Genomic DNA, 21,490 nt, shown 5'->3' with positions numbered 1-21,490 from the left:
ATTTTCATACCAAGCTATAGCAAAATCCTCCACTTATTACTAAAAATAAAATATTGAAGCAAAAATCATGATCCATACATTCAGAAGCTTTTCCTTTTCTCTGTGGGAGGCCTTTAGTTAATCCAGGTGAAATGAATAGAAATTCTTCCATGAGCTATCAATAAAACTAGATTTGGTACAAGCGTCCATGTTAGGTTTCTTTCACTTCTTTTATACCTAACTCCCACCCCTTTCCCTCCCAATACAGTATATACAACTTCCTATATTGGTCTCTTTTTTTAAAGTTCTGGAAGTGTAAAGTGTGAGAAGAGACAGAATGAAAGACAGCACTGAGTTGTATTTTTAAAATACCAACAAAATCTTAACAGAAAGTACTGAAAAATCTTGCTTGTTATTGTGTTGTATTTTAGAAATAGGCATGTCTCACAAGTCACTATGGCTTTGAGTCAGTTAATTTCAATTTTTATCCTTACAGGTTTGATTTAGGCAATGAGCAGAGTAACTTCAGGTACAGGATTGGCAGTGCAGCCAGAAGGGTATTTCAAAAGCGTTAACACTATCAAGCAATACAATTACATCTTTGGAGTGCAATGCCATTAATTAAAAAAAAAAAAATTACTGACAATTACAGCAGAAGAAAACTACTCCTTTAAAAGTTGCTATTTCAGAAAATTAAACAGAAGAAAATTATTTCTGTTTAACTAGTGTGACGATCTGTAGTTTAAAAAGCATTTGTATTGCTTTATATAGTAAGATAATTACATTTCAAAAGTTTTCATTAACTAAGATATGTTAATGTAAGTTAAGTGAAATGATTCTCTAGGCAGAAAAAACCAACAAAATCCACTTATTCTTAATGCCACACTCACACTGTGTTTTTAAAGGAGATAAAAAGATAGCTTTACTTTCCTTATGATGCATTATGCACCTCTATTCTAACATACTGAGGAAACATCTTCTCACACGCATTCTTAAGTTTGCATGTCATATGTGCTTACAGCAGTCAAATAATGAAAGGAATACTTCCCTTTGTGAATCCAAGATTAAATTCTAAATTGCAGAATGTAAGGACTAATTTTATGATAATGATCTCCAGATCTCAATCAGCCAGGATTAAAAAAAACCATCGGTCTTTCAAGAAATAAAACATGCTGCAGTTTATGATATGATAATACAATTTCAATACTAGAAAGTATGTGTCTCTCCCATTGTTACCTTTTGTTGTTTTCACGTCTTTGAAAGTTTACGGCAGGTCTCCCAGCTACACCAATTTACCGTGGATATAGCATCCTACAAATATTTAGAAGCCAGGAAACTTTATGGGCCTCAGATTGCTAAGTGTAAGTTAGGTCCATGATACTTCTGGTAGTACGGTATCTAAAAAGCCATATTAAAATATGATCCATCAGTTTAACTAAAACAAGGTCAAAAAATAACCAGGATTATTCTTTTATATTCTTCCTGTCATTTATGTTACAAGGCACGAAGGGTGAAACAAACTCGGTCTGTCTATGCCTAGTAAAATATATGAGATTGTATATTTCAGATGCAATGAGGAGGCACTTGAAGCAGCTGAAAAGCAAAATTGTAGCTCACATGAAAAGGTCACTTACTGTCAGTTCTACAAAGAAAACTTCAGATTCAGAGTGTGGTAAATGTAATGGATAAATTCGTGTATCAAAGATTTGGTCTATTAAAAAGCTACTCCAGGGCATCTCCGAGATTCCAAGACCTGTGGTGCAAGCTGCGAAACCACAACATTTGCAACAGAAATGACATGGCCGGACTGGAGATGGCCCATTCATCAAGGATAGGCCTCCACTTCACAGCTGCTCGACATTTGATATCAATCTTGATAGGGGATCTGGACGATGATCAAATCAGCACCCCAAAGACGAGACCCGGGAAGACTATAAACGCCTTTTCGTACTTATGGGAATCCCTTTCAAGACCTCTTGGAAATAAAGAGATACATGAATATTTGGACTTTCAATGGACTTAGCCTTAGGGAAAATAAACTGTACAAAAACCTTACACTGGGACCTAGTGTGTGTGGTTGAGGTTTGATGGTACCATTGTTACTGTCACTCTGCCCACCCAGCATTCGATTGATGTTGTCCAATTTTACTGTGGCTTTTTAATTTGGTTTTGGAAATTTGCTAAATAAATTCTCTTATTTTGAATTGGCTTCTAATCATTTATAAAACAGGGTTTCCTGCCTACAGAGTACTATGCAGGTCATGTGAAGACACTGAATATTTTTTAAAAACCCAACAAACCATCAATGAAACACCTCCAAAACTAATCAGAATGGTTACACAAATGAGACAACTCCTGTTGGTCACCTCTGCCAGTACTGATGATTAAAAACAGAAATAATGGAATAATGTTGAGGTAGCACTTTGTGCAAATGACTGTGACATTATGAACGATGAACACTCACAAGCACACTACTGAAGGATTTCTAAATGACTGTTGAATACTGATACTTTTACAGATCTTTATCAGTTGTATTTTACCATTTTTTTATGATTAACTTTTTACATCTACTGTAAGTTACTTACACCTTCAGAATAAAATGACAGTAAGGTTTTTTGTGCTTCAGTATTTTTTTGTAGAACAGGTCTTCAAAATATACTTGTGCCAATAAATATTTTAGGGAGTCCTCCTATTTATGTTTCTAAGCTCCAGCAGGTAAGTCACATCCTGCACTAAATCATTGTTTCAGCCAGTGAAACTAAGTTGTTACACCTGACCAAGTCCCTGAGTTTTCAAAGAAAATTTAAAAGACAATAATGTCATGTAGAGGAATGGCTAGCTGAGAGAGGTCACGTAAACACTCTGCAGCTGGATAGCATCAAGATACGTAATCAGCCCTTATCTTTATAGTCGGAGGCACAGTGTCCATGGGTGTAACTTCTGGACAATATCAAAAGGTGTAGCAGGAGCCATAGGAATGCAGAGGTGGGGGTTAGTTAATGCTTTATAATGTAACCAATAGTGAGCTTGCTTTAGTATTGTGCATGAGCTTCATTAGGTGTGCTATAAATTGTGTAAACTCGCTTAAATAATCTGAGTCTTGATGATCAGTCGTATCCATTGTGGCATTTCTCCCGCCAACTGCAACAAAATGGTGACCTTGACGAGATAAAAGTGAATGGACCATGGCCGGTCGGCAGATGGGGGATGGATCCTCTTAGCAGCAGGGACAGTGAAAAGCATCAACGTACTGCGCCCCGGACGACCTCAGCGGAGGGTCCAGCCGTAATGTGCTGCCGAAACCTTGCAAGGCTGCAACAGCACTGACGAAAAGGATGGAGAGGTGTTCTGGGTTGACCTGTCTCCTATCCCATATATCCCACATCCTGGACTACATCGTTCTGTCTGGCAGCTGCCCCTCCCTCTCTGGCGAGGCCTGCTGTTTTTGCTGCTGGCTCGCTTTCTTTCTCTCTCGCTCTCTGCCTGCTGCTGCTGCCGGCTGCTCCTGCTTCGTTTTCTGGCTTGGCTGCTTTGCTTGGCCTGCTGGGTTTTTTTTTCCTGCTGTTTCTCTTTCTCTCTCTCTCTCTCTCTCTCTCTCTGTGCCTCCTGCCTGCCCCTGCCGCTGGCTTTCGCTGCTTCTGTTTGGGATTTTTCCTTCCTTTCCCCCCCCGCACCCCCCCAAGGTTTTGAACCGGCTCTGGACCTGACCTGACCTGAGAAGCTGGAGAAGTCCTGGGTCTGCAAGAGAAGCTGAGTACCCTCCCCCCACAGTAACACGGTTCCTTTCCCACTTTTTGGTGTTGGGGAGTGTTCTTTTCATTGTCCAGCCGCCGCGTGCCAACAGAAGTACAGCAGAGAGTTTGGAGGCTGGAGGTGGGACCACCCAGTTTGAAAAGTGGAGCCGCGGGGGTTTGCATTGAGTGAAGAAGATGGCTGCGGTAAGCTGAACTTGTGAAACAAAGAAACAGAAGGGAAAAAATATGGATAGAAAGTTTCAGGGAGCTACTGGCTCCTCTCAAATATTCTCTCTAAGAGAGGTGAAACAATTAAGGACAATGACTAGCCCTATGGGCTAACAAAACAGAAGAGGAAAAGTAGCCAGACCATCGCTCATGTTTAGTGAGACAGAGTGGAGAAAATAAGAGAAATACTGTGGAACTGTATCATTTGGAGGCGGAAAAGACAGAAAAACAGCTTGGGAGTTTGGCGCGGGTTGGAAAGAGGGTTTAATTGCCTGGGAACTGTCTCAGCCGAACACAAAGGCTGCTGAGACTGCCTGACTCCTGAGATCGCCATTCAGGCTTTTAACGGGACGAGGAATGATGCAGACAGATGCAAAAGTCCTCCAAGTTTTGCGAATTTTTTCAGTCTTTGTAACCCCTGTCCCGAGAAAGGCACAATGGCCCCTGCCTGTCGCTCTGATGCATTGAATAAGACCTCGTGGCTTCAGGAGTGGAATTTCTCTTGCCAGCTCGGAGAACGAGCTGACCGATCAGGAAGTGTCACAGATGCCAGACCCTGAGGGCGTGGTGAAACACAAGAGGTCAGGCAGGGCTGAGAGCGACAAGGGGGGCTGGCAGCGGGGACGACGCAGGAGGCGGAGTGTGAGGTGGAGACCAGAGCGCGGCGGTGGCAAGAGAGGCGGTGCAGCCCCCTCCCCTCTCCTGGCAACAGGGAAGCGGAGGAGCACAGGAGGGGGGGAGGCGGCGACGAGAGAGGTGACAGTGGACGGTGTTCCCTCCCCCACCATGATCAGCGGGGAATGGAAGAATTCCAGCTTTTCAGCTTCAGCACCACAAGAGTTGAGCCCCCACTCCTCATGCAGGAGAGGGAGAAATGTGGAAACCACAGAACGCCTGCAAAGCAGGTGTCATGATCACAAGCAAAGTTCACAAAAGAAAATGCAGTAATCATTTATTTTGTTAAAATGAAAGTGAATTTTTAATTGTCATAATTTAATGTACTTGGATCTGAGATTGTGTTTTAGTATTTTATTGGTATTAAAAAAATTATTTTTATGTGATTTGTTTTAGGTGTAAAGCTTGTTAAGTATAAGTTACATTTAAGATTTGTGAAGTTTAAGTAATAATAAGATTTATTTTAAGTTTAGGCTTTGATAAGTATAACTTAGGATTAAGGTTTTTAAAGTTTAAGTGATAATAGATTTATAGTTATTTGTAAGGTTTTTGTGTTTTAAGGTAAGAAGTAAGTTAAGTAAGATAAGTAAGTTAAGTAAGTTAAGACAAGTACGTTAAGTTTAAGATAATTATTTAAAAAACATAACTTGTTAATTGATCGAGTATTTTGTTGTTGTTATTGTTAAGAGCTTTGCTTTAAAAATGTTTTAAAAGATATCACTCTAAGATAAAGCCAAAGTCCTGGCCACACTTTAACTAGAGGAGATGTTTTCATCAGCAAATCCAGATGTTTTCTGCACAACAAAAACTAAATACAAGTCACTTTGACTTGACAATCTGACCTTATGCATATGACAGCTGAACAGACTTTTGAGGTAAACTTAGAGAGCCTTACTCGAGGAGGCTACCTAAGCCCTCCCTGAAAAGGAGTTTTTCAGCTGTTGCAGAATCTGGAACAATGAGATAATATTTTGGTAACTGACAATCATCCAACTTTATATGTGTTATTATTACAATTCCTTTGATAGATAAGCCAATTGGAATCCATTCACCGGAAGCTGCAGGACCTACAACAACATGTGCAGCTTTTGAAACAAGATGATGGGTTTTTGGAATAAAATTTGGTCAATGGGGAATAACCGGTTGACTGAAGGGAATATTACAGATGGGGTTGATCATTTTGCTTATAATCTGCCTTATATTGCTTGTGCTGCCTTGCTTGGTGTCATGTTTGCAAAATATGCTTATGAAAAATGCCTGCCAATCATTTAACCATGCTATCCTTGCCCAGCAGAAAAACAGGGGATATGTAGAGGAATGGCTAGCTGAGAGAGGTCACGTAAACACTCTGCAGCTGGATAGCATCAAGATACGTAATCAGCCCTTATCTTTATAGTCGGGGGCACAGTGTCCATGGGTGTAACTTCTGGACATTATCAAAAGGTGTAGCAGGAGCCATAGGAATGCAGAGGTGGGGGTTAGTTAATGCTTTATCATGTAACCAATAGTGAGCTTGCTTTAGTATTGTGCATGAGCTTCATTAGGTGTGCTATAAATTGTGTAAACTCACTTTAATAAACTGAGTCTTGCTGATCAGTCGTTCGATTGTGGCATTTCTCCCGCCGATCGCGACAATGTCACATCTGATTAACTTACCAAAAACTGTTTCCATTTTACGTTTATGCAAATAACTGTGCATCTGCAAATGAGGAAAAGAAAAAGCCTTTTTGTGTCTCTGCACCAGAAACGCACTACAATTCAGTTATGACAAAACACTGCCGAAAATTCCTGTCATAATTTTAATCAACAGTCAAAGTCACAGGAATGAGGATGAGGTTTATTAACTCCCAGAAAACTTCTGGTTTGCATAGCAGAGATTGCTCCTTTACATAAAAGGATTATTGGTAAATTAGCATGATCCTTTCAGCTGTGTACATTCCTCATGTTCCATGGGAGCTTTAATAAATTATCGCCAGAAATTGGCTGCATCCAAGCTTGACTTAATGTTGTGCATATTTTCTCGAGGATGTCTGGTGTAAATATTTGCCTCCCTTTTTTGCAGCCGTTGCTTCAGAGCAGACTTTTGCTGCTTGGTCAGTTGACGCTTTATCTTGTGTTTCGCCAGCTCCTGTGAACACATAATTTGTCATTAAAACTTCTTTACATCATTAAGCAGTAGGACATGATATGACAACAGGAATTTTTCAGGAACAACATGAGCATTCGTGATGTAGAAACTGACTGTAGAAATGAACAGAGTTGTTTCCTTATAAGAAAATCATAAAAAGTTCAGCTGACTGAAAAAGGAGATTCTCTGCTATAGACAAGGTCTGCATGGAGTGCTATGTTTGTGTGCTACATGTTTAGGACTCAGCACCTAAAGGGTTACGGGGTTATCTGTGCTTTGATCTTCTGATAGTCTTTGTTATAATAAATAGCAATTGAAATATTTTTTAATTTTAAAATTTAACTCCAAGTGTGTTCCTTACTAAGATGCTAAAGGACCAACACCTCTCAGTGCAGAACATAGGCCTTACACAAAAATGTAAGTTCTTATAGTATTGCAGAACATTCCATGTCCAGCAGTATTATTTGTTTTGGGCTGGTTTTTTTAGCACCCTGGTTATTCTGAAGTTTAGATTACAAAAAAAAAAAAAAATGACTGATTCTAATGGAAAACAACTCTGTAACACAAGCATGGCTAAGAGAGATGGGGAATTAGACATTTACAATTCCTTATCCAGTGTTCCCATTCCATCAAACTGCAATAGTTTTATGAAATTTCATCTGTTACTTGCACCTGTGGCTCATTCTGAGCTCTGCTCTCCATTGTGATAGCAATATCTGCCCACAACCAAAACAAAGCCATGATTTTGTAGACCGTGGCATGGTCCCAGCTCAAGTTGCCACGCTGATGCCAAGTGTACACCTGCCGATTTTTTTATTGGAAGAAAAAGAGAAATTAAATTATTTTAATTTGTTTCATCATGGTGGAACCATATCTTGCTGGATACCTGCTAGAATAAATTCTGCAAGACAGATACCATTATGACATGTTATCACATGTAAACTCACCAAATTCTATTGCTGAACTGCAGCACTTGGTGGAAAGACTCAGTCTTCGCATCATCACAACCTACATGTGTTCTGAAACTCCTGATGCCAAGTAGATGTATCACCTACTGCCTCCTCTGGGGTTGAAGAAAGGCAGATTAAATTCTGCTGAAAATGTCCTGATTTATGTAATTCAGAAGGTCAATTTCAAATTACCCAAGAGATTGCTCTTAAAGGTGAGTTCACAGAAATCTTTTGGAGAAGAATGTGAAGAAATCTCTAAGAGAGGTGAGAAAAGCAAAATTAAATCTAGACTCAAGAATCCATGTTCAAAATAAATAATATTAATTGTGGCTAGCAACAGAAATGGATGAACTCATGCTGTTAGTGCATTAACATATATTAATATAAATTAGTTATTGGGTAAATGAGAGTTGTTAGTGATGATATGGAACTTCAGTCAGAGACCAAAAAGCAAAATATGAAGGAAGAGTGCTGGAAATCACTCCTTGTAAACAATTACAGCAGTATCAGTCCTATTTTTCTGTAGGACTGGAGAAGTACACTGGAAAGACAGACGGTGAGTGTTTAAAGATGATTAATGCCAGAGAAAAATTTCAGAAACAGGTGCTAACAGCTCTGTGCAATTAAAGGCGGTCTGAGGGTAAACTAGATGACAAAATAACAATATTTACCAGAGGAATTGTTGAACAGCTCCCAATATTTCTGACTGATGTGGTGCTCTTTGTCCTTGTTCTGTTCCCAGAAATAGGAACAATACGCTCTTCATTACTGAAATACATGAATGTATTGTTCCACTAGCAAGATAAACACACCTTTGCCTTTATGAGCACCCTATTTGAGTCTTCCCTTCCCAGACTACAACTTGAAAACTTGAGACAGAATATGGAAGTTTTAAACATTAACACTGGTTGTTCAAGACAGACACTTCGCGAAAGGAAAAATTTGTTGCACAGCAGCCGTGTAAATATTGAGCAGAAGAAGAGAAGCCTCAGGGCAGTAAAACACTTCAGATCCTGCACAGTATTTTGATAATATTTAAAAGCAAAAGCAAATGAGAAGGAGTATGATCTCTGTATCCACACACATGGTGGACTGGCACACGCAAGAAACAGAATTTACACACAAGGGGTAGTCTGAAGGCAAGCAGGAATTTCTAAGCATGTCAGGAAAGGAATTAAAAGCCAGAGCAACATACAGTACAATACATTTGAATGAAACATTCCAAGGAGCTTGTTCTTGATAACTTCAGCTGAGTGAGCAGCAGAACATTTGGCTTTGACACAGAGTATCTGAATTATGAACTCACTCATGAATGTTATTTAGAAGTAGTATTTTAACATCAGGAACTACTTCATTACCAATATTAGCTGAAATGAAGAAAAAGGGGGGAAATCTACCACAGAAAAAAGGCTGGTCTTTGAAGTGCAAGACCTGTTTTCTCATTAGATATTACAACAGAGATGGAAAACCATAGCACCAATAGGAAGGGTATTCTCTTGTTTTAAATAGACAGGTATCTGCCAGGGAATATTGGAGTCTCCCTCGGAATGTAAGCCCCCCCCCCCCCATATTTATTTAGGATAAATATGCAATTAAAAGGCTGTCAGGCAAAGATTTTGGGAATCGGTATAGTAGTTTTTTTACTAGGGATATATTAAAAAATACAGATATTGTAGTACAGAAGAATAAGCAAGCAAAGAAACAAGAAATCCTAGAAAACCCTGACAGTCAGAAATACAACCTGACACCTTGTTGGTCAGGATGTTGGAAACAGTCCAAAAATAAGCCCTCCTGGAGTGGCAGATGTGGTCCTGTTAGAAGCAGAGATGGTCCAGTGGAGAAAAGGGTCCAGAGATGGGTCCGGTCTTCCTTTGGGAGTCCCATGGGAACACTGGATGTCTGGTGACAGTTGTGGCTCCGTTTTATCTAGGTGAAAATGGTTTGGCTCCTCCTCCCTGGGTAGAGCATCTTACAGTAGTATGATGTAATGTGTCCTGTCTTTGGTGAGCTTTAATGGCCCGTTAACAAAAGATATTCCCATGGGGGTAGTGGAAGACTGAATAGTGATAAGAAACAATGCCCTACCCGGTTTTAACAGCTGGCTTGTTATCGGAGAAGGCAGTTACCTCCTCCCTTCTGGAGTTCCAACGGATAAAGAAAATCTCCCCATCCGGGTTTCAACAGATGGAATAGAATAAACCTTTTTTTTTTTTTTTTTTTTTTTGTTGCAAAAGCCAAGACAGGTATTTACTGCTATATTGTCAAAATAAATTGAATTTTTAGTCTTCAGTTTAAACAAGGGCAACTGAAGAGCAGTTCTCCTTGAGCTACTTGACATTTTTACATTTTCAGGGGAAAGGGAAAGGTCACACTCCTAGACAGTAAATGGGAATCTCTGCCTGAAATGACTGAATTCCTCCTTTAAAGCTGATGATTTGACGAGCTCAGGGCACTTGTCTTCCTTCTCTGTACCCTCATAGCACCTTCCTTGACCTGCCTGACCTTCCAGTTCAGCAGCATTTTCAGTTAATCTTTTGCCCTTAAAAGAAGGAACTGCAGAACTCTGCATCTTCACTGGACTTCCAAGGCACAGCTGGCCCTTCAACTTTTTCCAAGGCTGAACTCAACTCTGCCATCTTCAGTCTTTGTGTATTTTCAGCTGCATCAGCCTCTTCCTCACTGCTGCTCATGGCACTGTCAGAAGTTCTGCTTTCAGGGAAATCACCCACTTCACACATGAAGTCTTTGCTGTTTCCTTCATTTTTGTTGAAGAAGTTGAGCTCTTTCTCAGCGTCTTCTGCAAGTTCTAACACCTCTGTATCGTCATCATCAGAACCTGCGGGGTAAAGCAGTTCACCATCTTCCTCAATCTCCTTTGCACAGCCACTACCAGCAATCTCTTTATCAAGAGAACACTCCCTCCTGTGAAAGAGGAATGTTTTCTTTTAATATGCTAAATTTAATAGGCCAAGTTACTCATATACTACATTTTGGGTTTAAAATGCTAACCAAGCTAGACTAAAATTACCCACACTGTTAACAAAAAAGATACACTCTGCTGAAACACACCAAAGACATGATGGTGCTGAGCTTTAGATTAAATACTAACTTGGAATGTAGTCCAAGAAAACTCCTCCAGAAGATGATTCCATCTCCATAACCTGCATTTATGCGGCTTTTTTAAAAAGAAATTGTCTTACTTTAGCAGGAATAACAAGTTCAAATCACTGCTTAGGCAAACAGAATACTAAAGGGTGTGACATACAAAGGCTGATTGAAGAGTAGAACTTCTTAGGAAAAGTGATAGGATGAAAAAGACCTATTTTCATTGCAATAGTTGTGATCTGAAAAACAAGTGAAAAATTAGTTTACTTTTCAGAGGTAGCAAAAGACTTCAGGAAGAAAAGTTTAAATGTAATAATGCCTGAGGAGACACTCACCCTATTTACAAGCATTTTAAGTATAGTTTTAAAATGGAAACCCAAATTAATCCTCAATATATTAGGACTGTCAAACAGGCTGATTCTGCATCTGTAGAGGGCCGATTCCCTGGAGAAGAAGAGAATCTTGGAAAAATGCCTTGGGAAACCCCATTCTTAAAGGCCATAAGCAAAAGGCTGATTGACATGCTCTCTATGCAAATTGTTACTAGAAAGTTCTCAGTTCTCTCTGTTATGATAGGTTGATTTTTGGTGCAGGAATTTTAATATTCTTAATCGTTGTCCCCCGTTGGACCTTTCCCTCAGACCACACCTTAACTCCCCACCCACACCGGGGTGTATAACTCCCCCTCTCTGACTCTGCCTTTGGCATTGTGCCTTTTGGCCCTTGTTACTGCCTTGATCTGGTTTGGTCCAATACAGTGGACATCTTATTTTTTGTTATTTTCATATTATTAAAACTACTTTTCAGACAACTGGATCAAAGCTCTTACACTCTCCAATTAAGTTGCCATCAAGCTGAGACCCAAGGAAACTCAAAGGGGTCTGATAGTCTGGGGCAGACTCCAGGAAGTTTCATGTGTCACTGTTAAAATTTCCTGGACATTCATCATTTGGATCAAGCTTTCAGGCTGACCTCTCTTCCTTGGTTGCAAGAAGACATAGAAGGCAGCAGAGGATTTTGAAGCACATTTGAAAACCATTTATAGTAACTTTGAAGAAAACACAATAGAAATGAGAAAAATATAACTTAAAATTGCATAGTTGGGCCTATTTTTTTATTTCTTCTGTAGGCATCTCTCACAAGAATCCACTTTTCTCAGAAAACCAACACTAGTGCCGTAAGTAGAACTCAAATTCATCTGGCCATTTCTACCTGATATCTTTGAAGGCTGGGAAGAGCTCACTGTCACAGTTGAAGTATTTCTTGATGAACTCCTTAATACAGTAAACATCTCTGTTAAAATACCTGTAAAAATACAGAATTATACAAATAAAAAAATCAGTGAAGTCTATCGCAATGAGAAACATTTACTCTACATGGTTTTATTTGAAAATTATTTCTATTAGTAATCTTAAGCCAAAAGGCTTGAGGAAAAGAAACTGGATACAGTTGATTTCTTAACCAAATAATATTATTATCTCTGAGAAGCAATCACATATTTATTCTGCAGAGACATTTATACTCATTCTTCATTTGGAACATTACTTGTGCTGCATCACAACAATGGCAGAAAAAAGATTCAGGAAAAGACTTATGGAAACAAGTCATGGTTGACTGTTTGCTGTCATCAGCATTTGTCAGATTCACCTGCAAAACATGCTTAGATCTAAACCTACCATTCAGCATTTGCATGTGATGTTGACATCGTCTGAGGGAAATCAATCAAAGTGGCACAGTCGTTATTATCCAAGATGAGATTAAACTCATTGAAATCCCTGTGGATCAGACCATGATTGGCAAGTTTTACGATGAGATCCATTAATTCACTGTAGACACCAGCAGGATCTTCCATTTGGCGTACCTGACACCGGAAAAGTTAAGCAAAATAAAATATTGTGAACCTTGAAAGATTTAATTCAAAAATATAGATAAAGTATACGAAATACATCTGAAAGAATGCCAGAGTAATTAAAATTAAAAGGGCCCTCAGGTCTCCGGTTCAGCATCCACCTGAAAGCTGAGTCAAATCTGAGACCAGACCAGAGTGTTCAGGTCTCTGTCTAGTTGGGATAGAAAACTTCCAGGCATGGAGAGAGACAGTGAAATCCCCCCAAGCAACCTCTGCCACTGCCTCTCTGCCCTCAAGAGAAGAAAATATGTCTTTATAGGCACACTAAGTCTCATCTAAACTCACACTCATTGTCTCCCATTGAGCACTGCTGTCATAATGCATTATTTAAACATGCAAAACTTCTGTTTCTTCTGTTTTAGGTAATCGTATCATGTCAGTAAGAGCTAAATCTTCTTATACTGAAATTGAAATGGCCCCTGGCATTTTCTTTTACAAAATCAGATTTTCTAGATTTTGTTAGGAAAAGAAGAAAAAGTAAACTTCCACAGCAGACTGCCACAAGGAACTTGAAGTGTCCTGTTTACACGCTGGATGTGGAATTATTTAACAAATGAGAGTGGGAAGACAGAATACAATGAAGTCCTTGCCACATTATTCTTCAACTGTTTTACTTTGGAATTCATTCCCTTCTGATTAAACTTAAGATCTCTGGAATAGACCTGGTTATTGTATGAAAGAGACAGGTCTTTTGCATTCAAAACCAAACCAACCCTTCACCTACAAACCTCAATAATATTTAATTTTCCAGAGGTTGGAAAACTCAAGCAAAATTATCTTTCTCAAAGGTGCAAAACCACATTGTACGTGTTGTCTATATAAACAATATACAAACTCACCTGAATTAACAGAGCAAGGATCACAAACTGGAGCTCAGAATATGAGGGGTATTGATACTATATATACAAAGTAACATACAGAATATGCAATTTCTGTGTAGAAGACAAGGAAAAACTCTAATGCTGTGTCTTTTCCTAAGGTTGTCAAGGTCCCTGTAACACAGAGAATTCAAGTTTCACTACTTACAAAGGATATCCATCAACAAGCTCCATAACAACTGCATGCCTGTTGTAGTCTGTGGGCTTTGGAACAGGAAATTCTCTGTCGTGCAAAACCTAGGATGAGACAACACACTGAAAAAATAAAATTAAATAGTTAAGGAAACATTACATATATTGACAAACTCACCTCTAAGATAAGCAGTACGTATCACTGTGATAGCAGCATATATTGTCCAAATTATATGCTTAACAAGGAAAACAGCCTCACAGCCACTGGAACTTTCACTGCAAAGACAATAAAATGCCAATGTTTAGACGCTGAGTACACTGCCTACAGTTTAATTATTGTGCATCTGGAAGAAAACCACAACAGACTGGAGAAATGACAGAACCTTATCTGGTACATTAGCCTGTGGAATCAGTAGCAGGTAACTGGAAATGGGGTGTTTGGCATTAGAAAAGAATTCCACACTAAACTGCTGCCAATACGCTCCTGCCTGATTAGTCAATCTATGCTCAATTGCTGTAAACAATTGCTGTAAACAAGAAGTTCATACTTAAACCGTAATAATCAGCATTATGCCACACTTAAGATTAACCAAAGGTAGGTCATAATATTTTGAAGCCCTTCTGTTTGCCTTTTCTAGCACAGATTCACTGGATCCACTTGACTTTCTAGAAGTTAATTATCTTTTTACCCATTTTGTTGTTACAAGTCTTCTCTAAGAGTCCTAAGTTAAAGCAACATAAGTACAGTTTTTGTTACTTAAGTATTACTGTGAAACCAGCCCCCTGAGACTAGCTCAGTTTCTTGGGAGGCTTGGGGGAATATTTCAGGGACAGGGCAAAAGATCCAAAAGAGGCTCTTATCCCCAGGGTTGATCCAAGACGTTTATTCCAGGAAGGGAAACGAGGGCAGGAGGGCAAGAGGGGTCCAGAAGGAGAGAGGGCCAGAGGGCAAGAGGAAGAAGGAGGAAGAACAGGGCCTTATCAAGGCTCCTGCCCAGAGGAGATGGCTGGACCTCAGCCAATTAGGTCAAGAAAACAAGGAAGGGTCAAACTACATGGTTACAGGCTCCAGGGGTCCTGGGGAAAACCCATTTCCCAGAGAAATACAACATTACTGCTTTTCAGCACTCAGTTCAGCTAATACTGCTCAATTAAACCTCCCCTAACCTTCTGCTCAGGGAAACTGACCCCCACAATTACATTCCTACAGGTTCTGACCACATAAGTCTTTACCAGCTGGATCCCCTGGACCAACACAGAAGTTCTATATTATAGTGTTAGTTCTTTCTCTCTCTGTGGAGGCCACTGAGACAATTTATCATGGTTCTTTTTTACAAGGACAAGAAAATCATGTTTCATGTACATATTACTATTGGATAGCACAGAAGGAGAAAGGAAAACTACGTTTTTATTAATAATTACTTTTCAGCTATCATATTTGATCAGTATACAGTATCTATGTTTTTTAAAAGCAGGTAAAAAACCATAGAATTCAAGAGTAGCAGAATATGCTTGGGAATGGAATCCTTTCTCACAGTGCAGAACTAAGTATGCCTTTTTAGATCAAAACACCAGTTTTGATCTGAAAGATTTCTCTCAATAGCACAGCAACAAGTGAAAGCTTGGTAGAATAAAAAATAGATTAATTCTAAGAAATGACAGAAATTAGGAAAGTAATTTTAAGAAATGCTTCCTAGTTTATGCAATAACTTTTGAAAGAAAAACTGCAGAACTGGTGATATTTAGATTATCTAGCCATAAACGACATCATTAATTTGAAATTCTCCCATGACACCTGAATCTGTTCCGTGTGATTTCAATGGCAAAGCTTAATTTTGGCACTGGGAAGTGTACAAAGCACATTGCATTGAAATTTCCTGAAATGTACACTTCAAGTCCATCAGGACAGAGAAAAAATTAAGCATAAATCCTACAAGTACTGCAAACAAAACCTGTTTAAAAGACAGCCTGAGAGGCATCTTCCAGTCTGTCCCACCTTTGCTGGCACTGTGTAACTGGCCACCTACCTCCATGTAGGCAAACTCCTTCATTGCTGCTATCCGGGACAAGTACAGCCAGGACATTTTGTGCCTGTGCTTGTGGTAGTCACGTTTGTTTTTCAGGTTTTGGAAGGAGGTTCTCCCCAGCCGGTGCAATTTCAGCACAAACTGTTGCTCCTCTTCGTTGGCAGCAACATAAATATCTAGAAAATACATACCAGCACAGATCTAAGAAATGAAAGATGTCTAACAAGCCAGCTGAAAAAGTGCAGTGCAAGTTTGTGACCTCACTCCTAACTCTTCCTGACCTGCAAGTTTTAGCAAAAGCAGCTAATTACACAGTGTGTATCAGAGGTCTGAACATGAAGAAATTACTGTTAAAGAGTTCATGGCACTCCAATAGAAGAAACGATGATACGATCGGAAGTATCTTTCAGTGTTCCGGTGTTCTTAAACACATCCTGGAAGAGTTTTTAAACACATCTCCTTCCTGATGAATGGACAGACAACTCAAGGGACCAGACTCTTAATTTAAAGTGTTAACAAATACCCTAAACTTAATTTCTAGTGTTTGTCCCAAACAATTCCCTTCTCCAATTACAGAAGTCACATTCTGTGTCATACTTCATAAGAGGAACCAAGATAGTGTTCTGAGAGTTTTGAGCCTGTTTTACTTTACTTTTGTTTTTCTTTAACAAAAAGAAATCATCTTTTTGTTAAATGGTTTGAAACCCTTCACAAAGCGCAACACAAGTAGCACCTGCCTGCAATGTACCTTTTCAAAAAACTGTAACAGTTTAAAGTCATAACCGGGCAGGAACACCACTTGAAAATGATTTTTCATCAGTTCTTTAGGAGAGGAGTCTCTCTTAGAGCTTCCATGGAGATTCTCCACTGATGACATAGAACAGTTCTCTTGTGGGTCTCAACTCAAAACCAACCACCTTTGTGAAGTCCCTCCCAATAGCAGCTTTTCCCAACACTGCGTATGGGTTATGTCTGCTTATTTGGGATACTGTTCAAGGATGCCTCTTCAGGTATAAGACAAAGATTCTCTTCTTCCATCTCCAAAATCATCTTCATCTCTAAAACTAGAGATCTCCTTTTTTTCTTGGAGCAAGGAGCTTCCTATCACTTTTTCTTCCTCTGTTCAAAATTCTTCATTAAATCTCAATTGTATCAATCCACAATTTTTAACTAGAACTATATACATTCCCCCACAAAGCATTCATATATTACAGGAAATAATCCAGTCTCCAAGGTTTCACAAGAAAAAGTCCAGCCAAATGAGGACACTCCTCCTCCTTTGTCCCACTTAGGAATTTCACTCTCTTTCACTGATTTCATGCTGTGTCTTCTCTATGTTCAATGACTTTGTCCTTTTCCTTTTATTCAAAAGGAAGATTGCAGTTTTAAAAAGTCTCATTTGTACCAGGAAAGAGTTAACATTCTTGCCCAGGCCTGCAAATGGTCACATGATCTCTGCCAGGCAGCAGCCTCTAGGATTTTCAAAAGCCCTGGGAATGGGGGGAAGAGAATTTCACCATGAGGGATCTCCGAGTGGCCTGGCTGGTAGATGCCTCCTGCCGCCCCACAGCCCTGCATCTCGCCTTGGTGATTATCAGGGTGGGCCCAACCCAACCGGGCCCATAGGTGTTATCAGTGGGGGGAGCCCGGCAGACATCTACCCTGGCTCGGCTGGCTCAGGGTAGGCTCTAAAATTAGGTGATATTAAGTGACAGCCTCCCCTCCCCCACCGGGAACCAATGGGGCCTGGGGGGGGCATGGCCAGACCAGGGCTGCCTCCCCGCCCACAGGGGGGTGTGGTGGGGCTTGGCCAGCCTGGACCACTCCACAGAGCGGCCCCAGCTCGGTGTTACCTGCTAGCAAGCCAGAAAGAAAAGGAAATTTCCCAGGCATCTCCTGATTTTTAACCCTGTGTGTTCCCGGAGGCGTGTCATCTTTCTAATTGGTCAATCAAGTTTGTAGTAATGCAATCCCCACACACCCATCAAATGTTCTCCATATAGGGAAAGCTTAAGGCTCACCTCTTAAGGTAAAGAGCCCGGAAAGTTTGATACCCTTCTGAGAAGGATTGGCTCAGGGCCAAGAAAGAAGCATCTATTGGATCTTGTCACTGTTCTTCAAACTCTGCATTTCTCTCTATTGGCTGTTAGCCAAGTTATCCCTCCTAAAACATTCAGTACTTTAAAAGGACACAAAAGAAAGGGCTTTTCGAGATGCGGTAGCAAGGTGTCTGAGGGTTTCTCACGCACCTGTGCTTGGTTTATTATTTGTTCCACGCCCCCCCCCCCCACCTCCACCCCACCCCCCTGCAATGTTTTGTTACTTTGTTATTTTTTCCTTATTAAACCTTTTGATTTACAAAACATCCTCGAGGAGTGGTCTCACTAATTATTATTGTGATTTTTCTGCAAGGCTGGACCCTCAGAGAGTGTGGAGTGTAAACCCACACCAGCTTTCAATTCTAAAGTCATTAACTAATTGGCTCTTGCTATCCATGCTAAACCAGCACAATAACAAACTAAGAAACAGACAAAATGCAATTACATTGTTGTGAAAAGATACTCAAATGTAGCCAAAAGCCTCACAGAGCACTTGAACATGCTATGTACAAATACATCTTGGTGTTTGACAGATTAACTGATCTGCCTATCCAGAGGAGAACTACCTAAGTTTCTAGCAAAATATTTGCAATATTACATTTGCTTAAAAAAATTATTTAAAGCATTATTTTAGTTTACCTGATTCTTTGCCAACACCCATCTGGTTCCGCACAGAATTGATGACTTGTCGGGAAGAGTTTTCAGAGCCAGATAATCATATCCTGCATTAGTTAACCAATAACCCTGGACAGCTGGGTAAAAATAAAATGCATTTCACTCCTTATTATGCATACATCACATTTAAAATAAATCTCAATTTAGTCTTGTTGCTTGTTTCTTAACAAGTAATATTTCACCCCCTGGCTCTTACCAGCCCAATTTGACTGAATGGTGAAGATGTTTAAATTGGAGTGGAACAACCCTCAGTCCTCCGAAGAACTGGGACAAAAGGGAGAGGTATTTCCCACAGACGACCCTGCTGTGTTTGCAGGGCCAGATCCAACTAAAAGGCTGAAGGGAAAGGCCTGCACAACTTCGTTATACAGCAGATAATAAACACCGCTTTAGCAGCTGTTCTTGAGGCAGTCAAATGTTCAAGGATTGTGCAGTCTGTTCCAGTACTGTGAGGATATCACTCATTTGGGTTGATTCCTACATGCACTTGAACATTGCTTCAAGTGATGATTCTTTTTACCTTATTCTGAGAAAAAAAGAAATTTACCTGTTTTTCTGTTTCCTGTCTGTCACTTCTAAAAGTACAAGAGATACAGAACCTGATACTGCACAAACCCACATTTCTAGGCTGAGTCCAAAAGAAGGCAAAGCAAACACTTTGGGCACTCCTACAACCCAATCTGTTGGGCAGGTACCACTGTGAGGCACTGGGGACAGGATAAGAAAGGAAGACAAAAAACAACACAAAATTCAAACTCACTTTTAGTTCATTTGTAAGTCAGAAGTTTGGTACTTCACCAGGTCTCTCAAAATTTTATTACGGCCACCGTGTTTAAGGCTGGCAATGGAAGCAATTAAGCCAGCAGGAACTATTTCATGGTTCTTCATGCCCATTTCCACCTAAAAGAATATTTAAAAAACCAGATTTGTCAGCCCTGTGTTCAACAATGAAATATCAAATCCTGCTCAAGAGTAAAACCCCTTTTCAAACAGGCAATTTTTTAAAGATTACAGATTTTAAGACTTAACTTTCTGTTTTAAGACTTAACAAACCTTTCCGTTTGTTTCACTGCTCCTTGGCAGCCATGTACAACCCACCCTGGGAACCTTCAGTGCCAGCCGCAACACGCGTGGCTAATTAGATTTCGGTCCCAGTCAAGAGAAGCAGAGAGAGCAGAGACGCTGGGGACGCTGCCTCACCCTGATGGGTCTGCGACCACCCGGGCATCCCCAGGGACTCTCCTTGGCATCCCCAGAGAACACCCAAGCACCTCCAAGAACTCCTTGCCCTTCCTGATTCCCCCTGGCCAAGTGGCCAAAGGAAATACAGGCCCAAAACAGGCCCTCCCCAGAACTGGCCAGCACTGAGCCCCAGGGGAGGGAGGAACACCACAGGCAGGTCCCTCCTGCCACCATCTGTGACATCGCCCAGCCCGGACCAGCCTCGCTCCACTGTCCATGCCCTGAAGTACTCCCGGGACAGGTACCACAGCATCACCATGTTCAGCTTGCCTATGGCCACGGTAATGGGAAAAAGAGGAAAAGGAAGAATGGGAAAAAGAGGAAAAGGAGGAAGAAAATCAGAAAACTGGTGAGGAAAAGGATGTGGAGGATGAGAACAGGCTGCACATACACAGCAGCGCCCTGGGTAGGTCGTGGCAGCTGCGTCTGCTGCTGCACTCCGCCGGGTCCTGCTGCACTCTGCCCGCCACCGAGCCGGGAACCGGAACCGAAATGCCACGAAACTCTGCTCGGAGCTCGGCAGGACCCCCTTCCATCCCTCCATGCTGCAGGGGAGTTGTTTGGGACACCCGTGCAGCTGCCAGGATCCATTCCCTGCAGGAGTCCTTTCCACTTGTCCCGTGATGCTGTAGGACAGTGTGGAATGTGACGTAACACCGGGGCCTGGCTGGGAAAGAGCTCTCTTCTCCAAAGGATAATCCCATGTTGCCAACTCGTTTAAACTTGAATCCAGACACTTTGGCAAAATTAATTGTTAAAAATGAGCCCTACAATACTGGCTTTTGCAGTTATGTATTAGCTTTTACCTGTTGTTATTGATCATAAGTATTCAAATATGATGCAATTTTTACCATATTTTAGCTGCTTCTTATTATATTATAATATATTATACTATATTGTACTTAAAAGTATACATGGAAATAGACTGTATGGGTCATGGAAATAGTAGTGTGATTAATATATCTATGTATACAACATATAGCTTATAGAAATAGAGTTCTGATTATATTGCGGGCCTTAGCAAATCATGCAATGTTAAAATGCTTCTGTGCTTCTGTATGTAATAAGTGATCAGCCAATTTTATCAATAAATAGTTTTATTGAAAAATTGCCAAACGAAAGTCCAAGAAAGCCACAAGCAAAGTTCAGCACCAGGCCCAGGATCAGTACTGGGTGAACCTCAGATCCGGCCTCTACCGCACCGAATCCCGCCGTTCACGAAGTCTGTCTTTGCAGGGTTGGTTTTTATACAGTTTTTCGACTGGAAAGTAGGTTGCCTTATCCTTTTGTCCACCTGGTCTTTGTTGCAGATTCATTTTTCTTTTCCTTCTGGCTGCCAGTCTGATGAATAGTTTTACAGGCAGGGATGGACACTTGATTGCATTTACGGGAACCAGGTGATGTAAACACGGTTCCTGAACATCTTTCATTCTTACACATGAATAATTTTATATCACATTCTACCATAAAACACGAATTAATTCCACAAAATATATCACATATCTAACTAAGAGAACAGTTTAAAGCAATCATGTTGTTTTCCCACATCTGCTGACTGACCTCTGCAAGCGATAACAGTGACACAAACCAGAGCACCGGAAATGAATTAGAGAAGAACTTGTTAACTCCTCTTACCAGGGAAGTGTGAAACAACAGGACGAAACCACAAGAAGGAATAAAATGCATTGATCTGATCTGCAGGATGTCATGCAGATAAGTCAGACTGTAA

At 40.4% G+C, this 21,490-nt stretch overlaps 1 protein-coding gene and 1 long non-coding RNA gene across 2 annotated transcripts; both read right to left on the bottom strand.

Moving 5' to 3' along the window:
- Nucleotides 1-6,432: 6,432 nt before the first annotated feature.
- Nucleotides 6,433-9,181, bottom strand: LOC136373578 (uncharacterized). The gene is made up of 2 exons (XR_010745675.1): nucleotides 8,366-9,181; nucleotides 6,433-6,744 (listed from the first exon to the last, which is right to left on the bottom strand). It is a non-coding gene; the product is annotated as an uncharacterized lncRNA (long non-coding RNA).
- A 769-nt stretch (nucleotides 9,182-9,950) lies between these two features.
- On the bottom strand, nucleotides 9,951-20,465 carry LOC136373848 (serine/threonine-protein kinase RIO2-like). The gene is given in 10 exon segments (XM_066338865.1): nucleotides 9,951-10,255; nucleotides 10,257-10,616; nucleotides 12,012-12,104; nucleotides 12,476-12,660; nucleotides 13,728-13,823; nucleotides 15,746-15,921; nucleotides 18,484-18,543; nucleotides 18,546-18,596; nucleotides 19,885-20,031; nucleotides 20,153-20,465. Coding segments are annotated over 10 exon segments (1,668 nt in total). The 3' UTR covers nucleotides 9,951-10,068.
- Nucleotides 20,466-21,490: the final 1,025 nt, after the last annotated feature.

Source organism: Sylvia atricapilla, chromosome Z (genome assembly GCF_009819655.1).
Source record: "Sylvia atricapilla isolate bSylAtr1 chromosome Z, bSylAtr1.pri, whole genome shotgun sequence".
NCBI classification, from domain to species: domain Eukaryota; kingdom Metazoa; phylum Chordata; class Aves; order Passeriformes; family Sylviidae; genus Sylvia; species Sylvia atricapilla.
The sequence above is the reverse complement of the archived record's forward strand: the minus strand, read 5'-3'. Positions and strand labels throughout refer to the sequence as shown.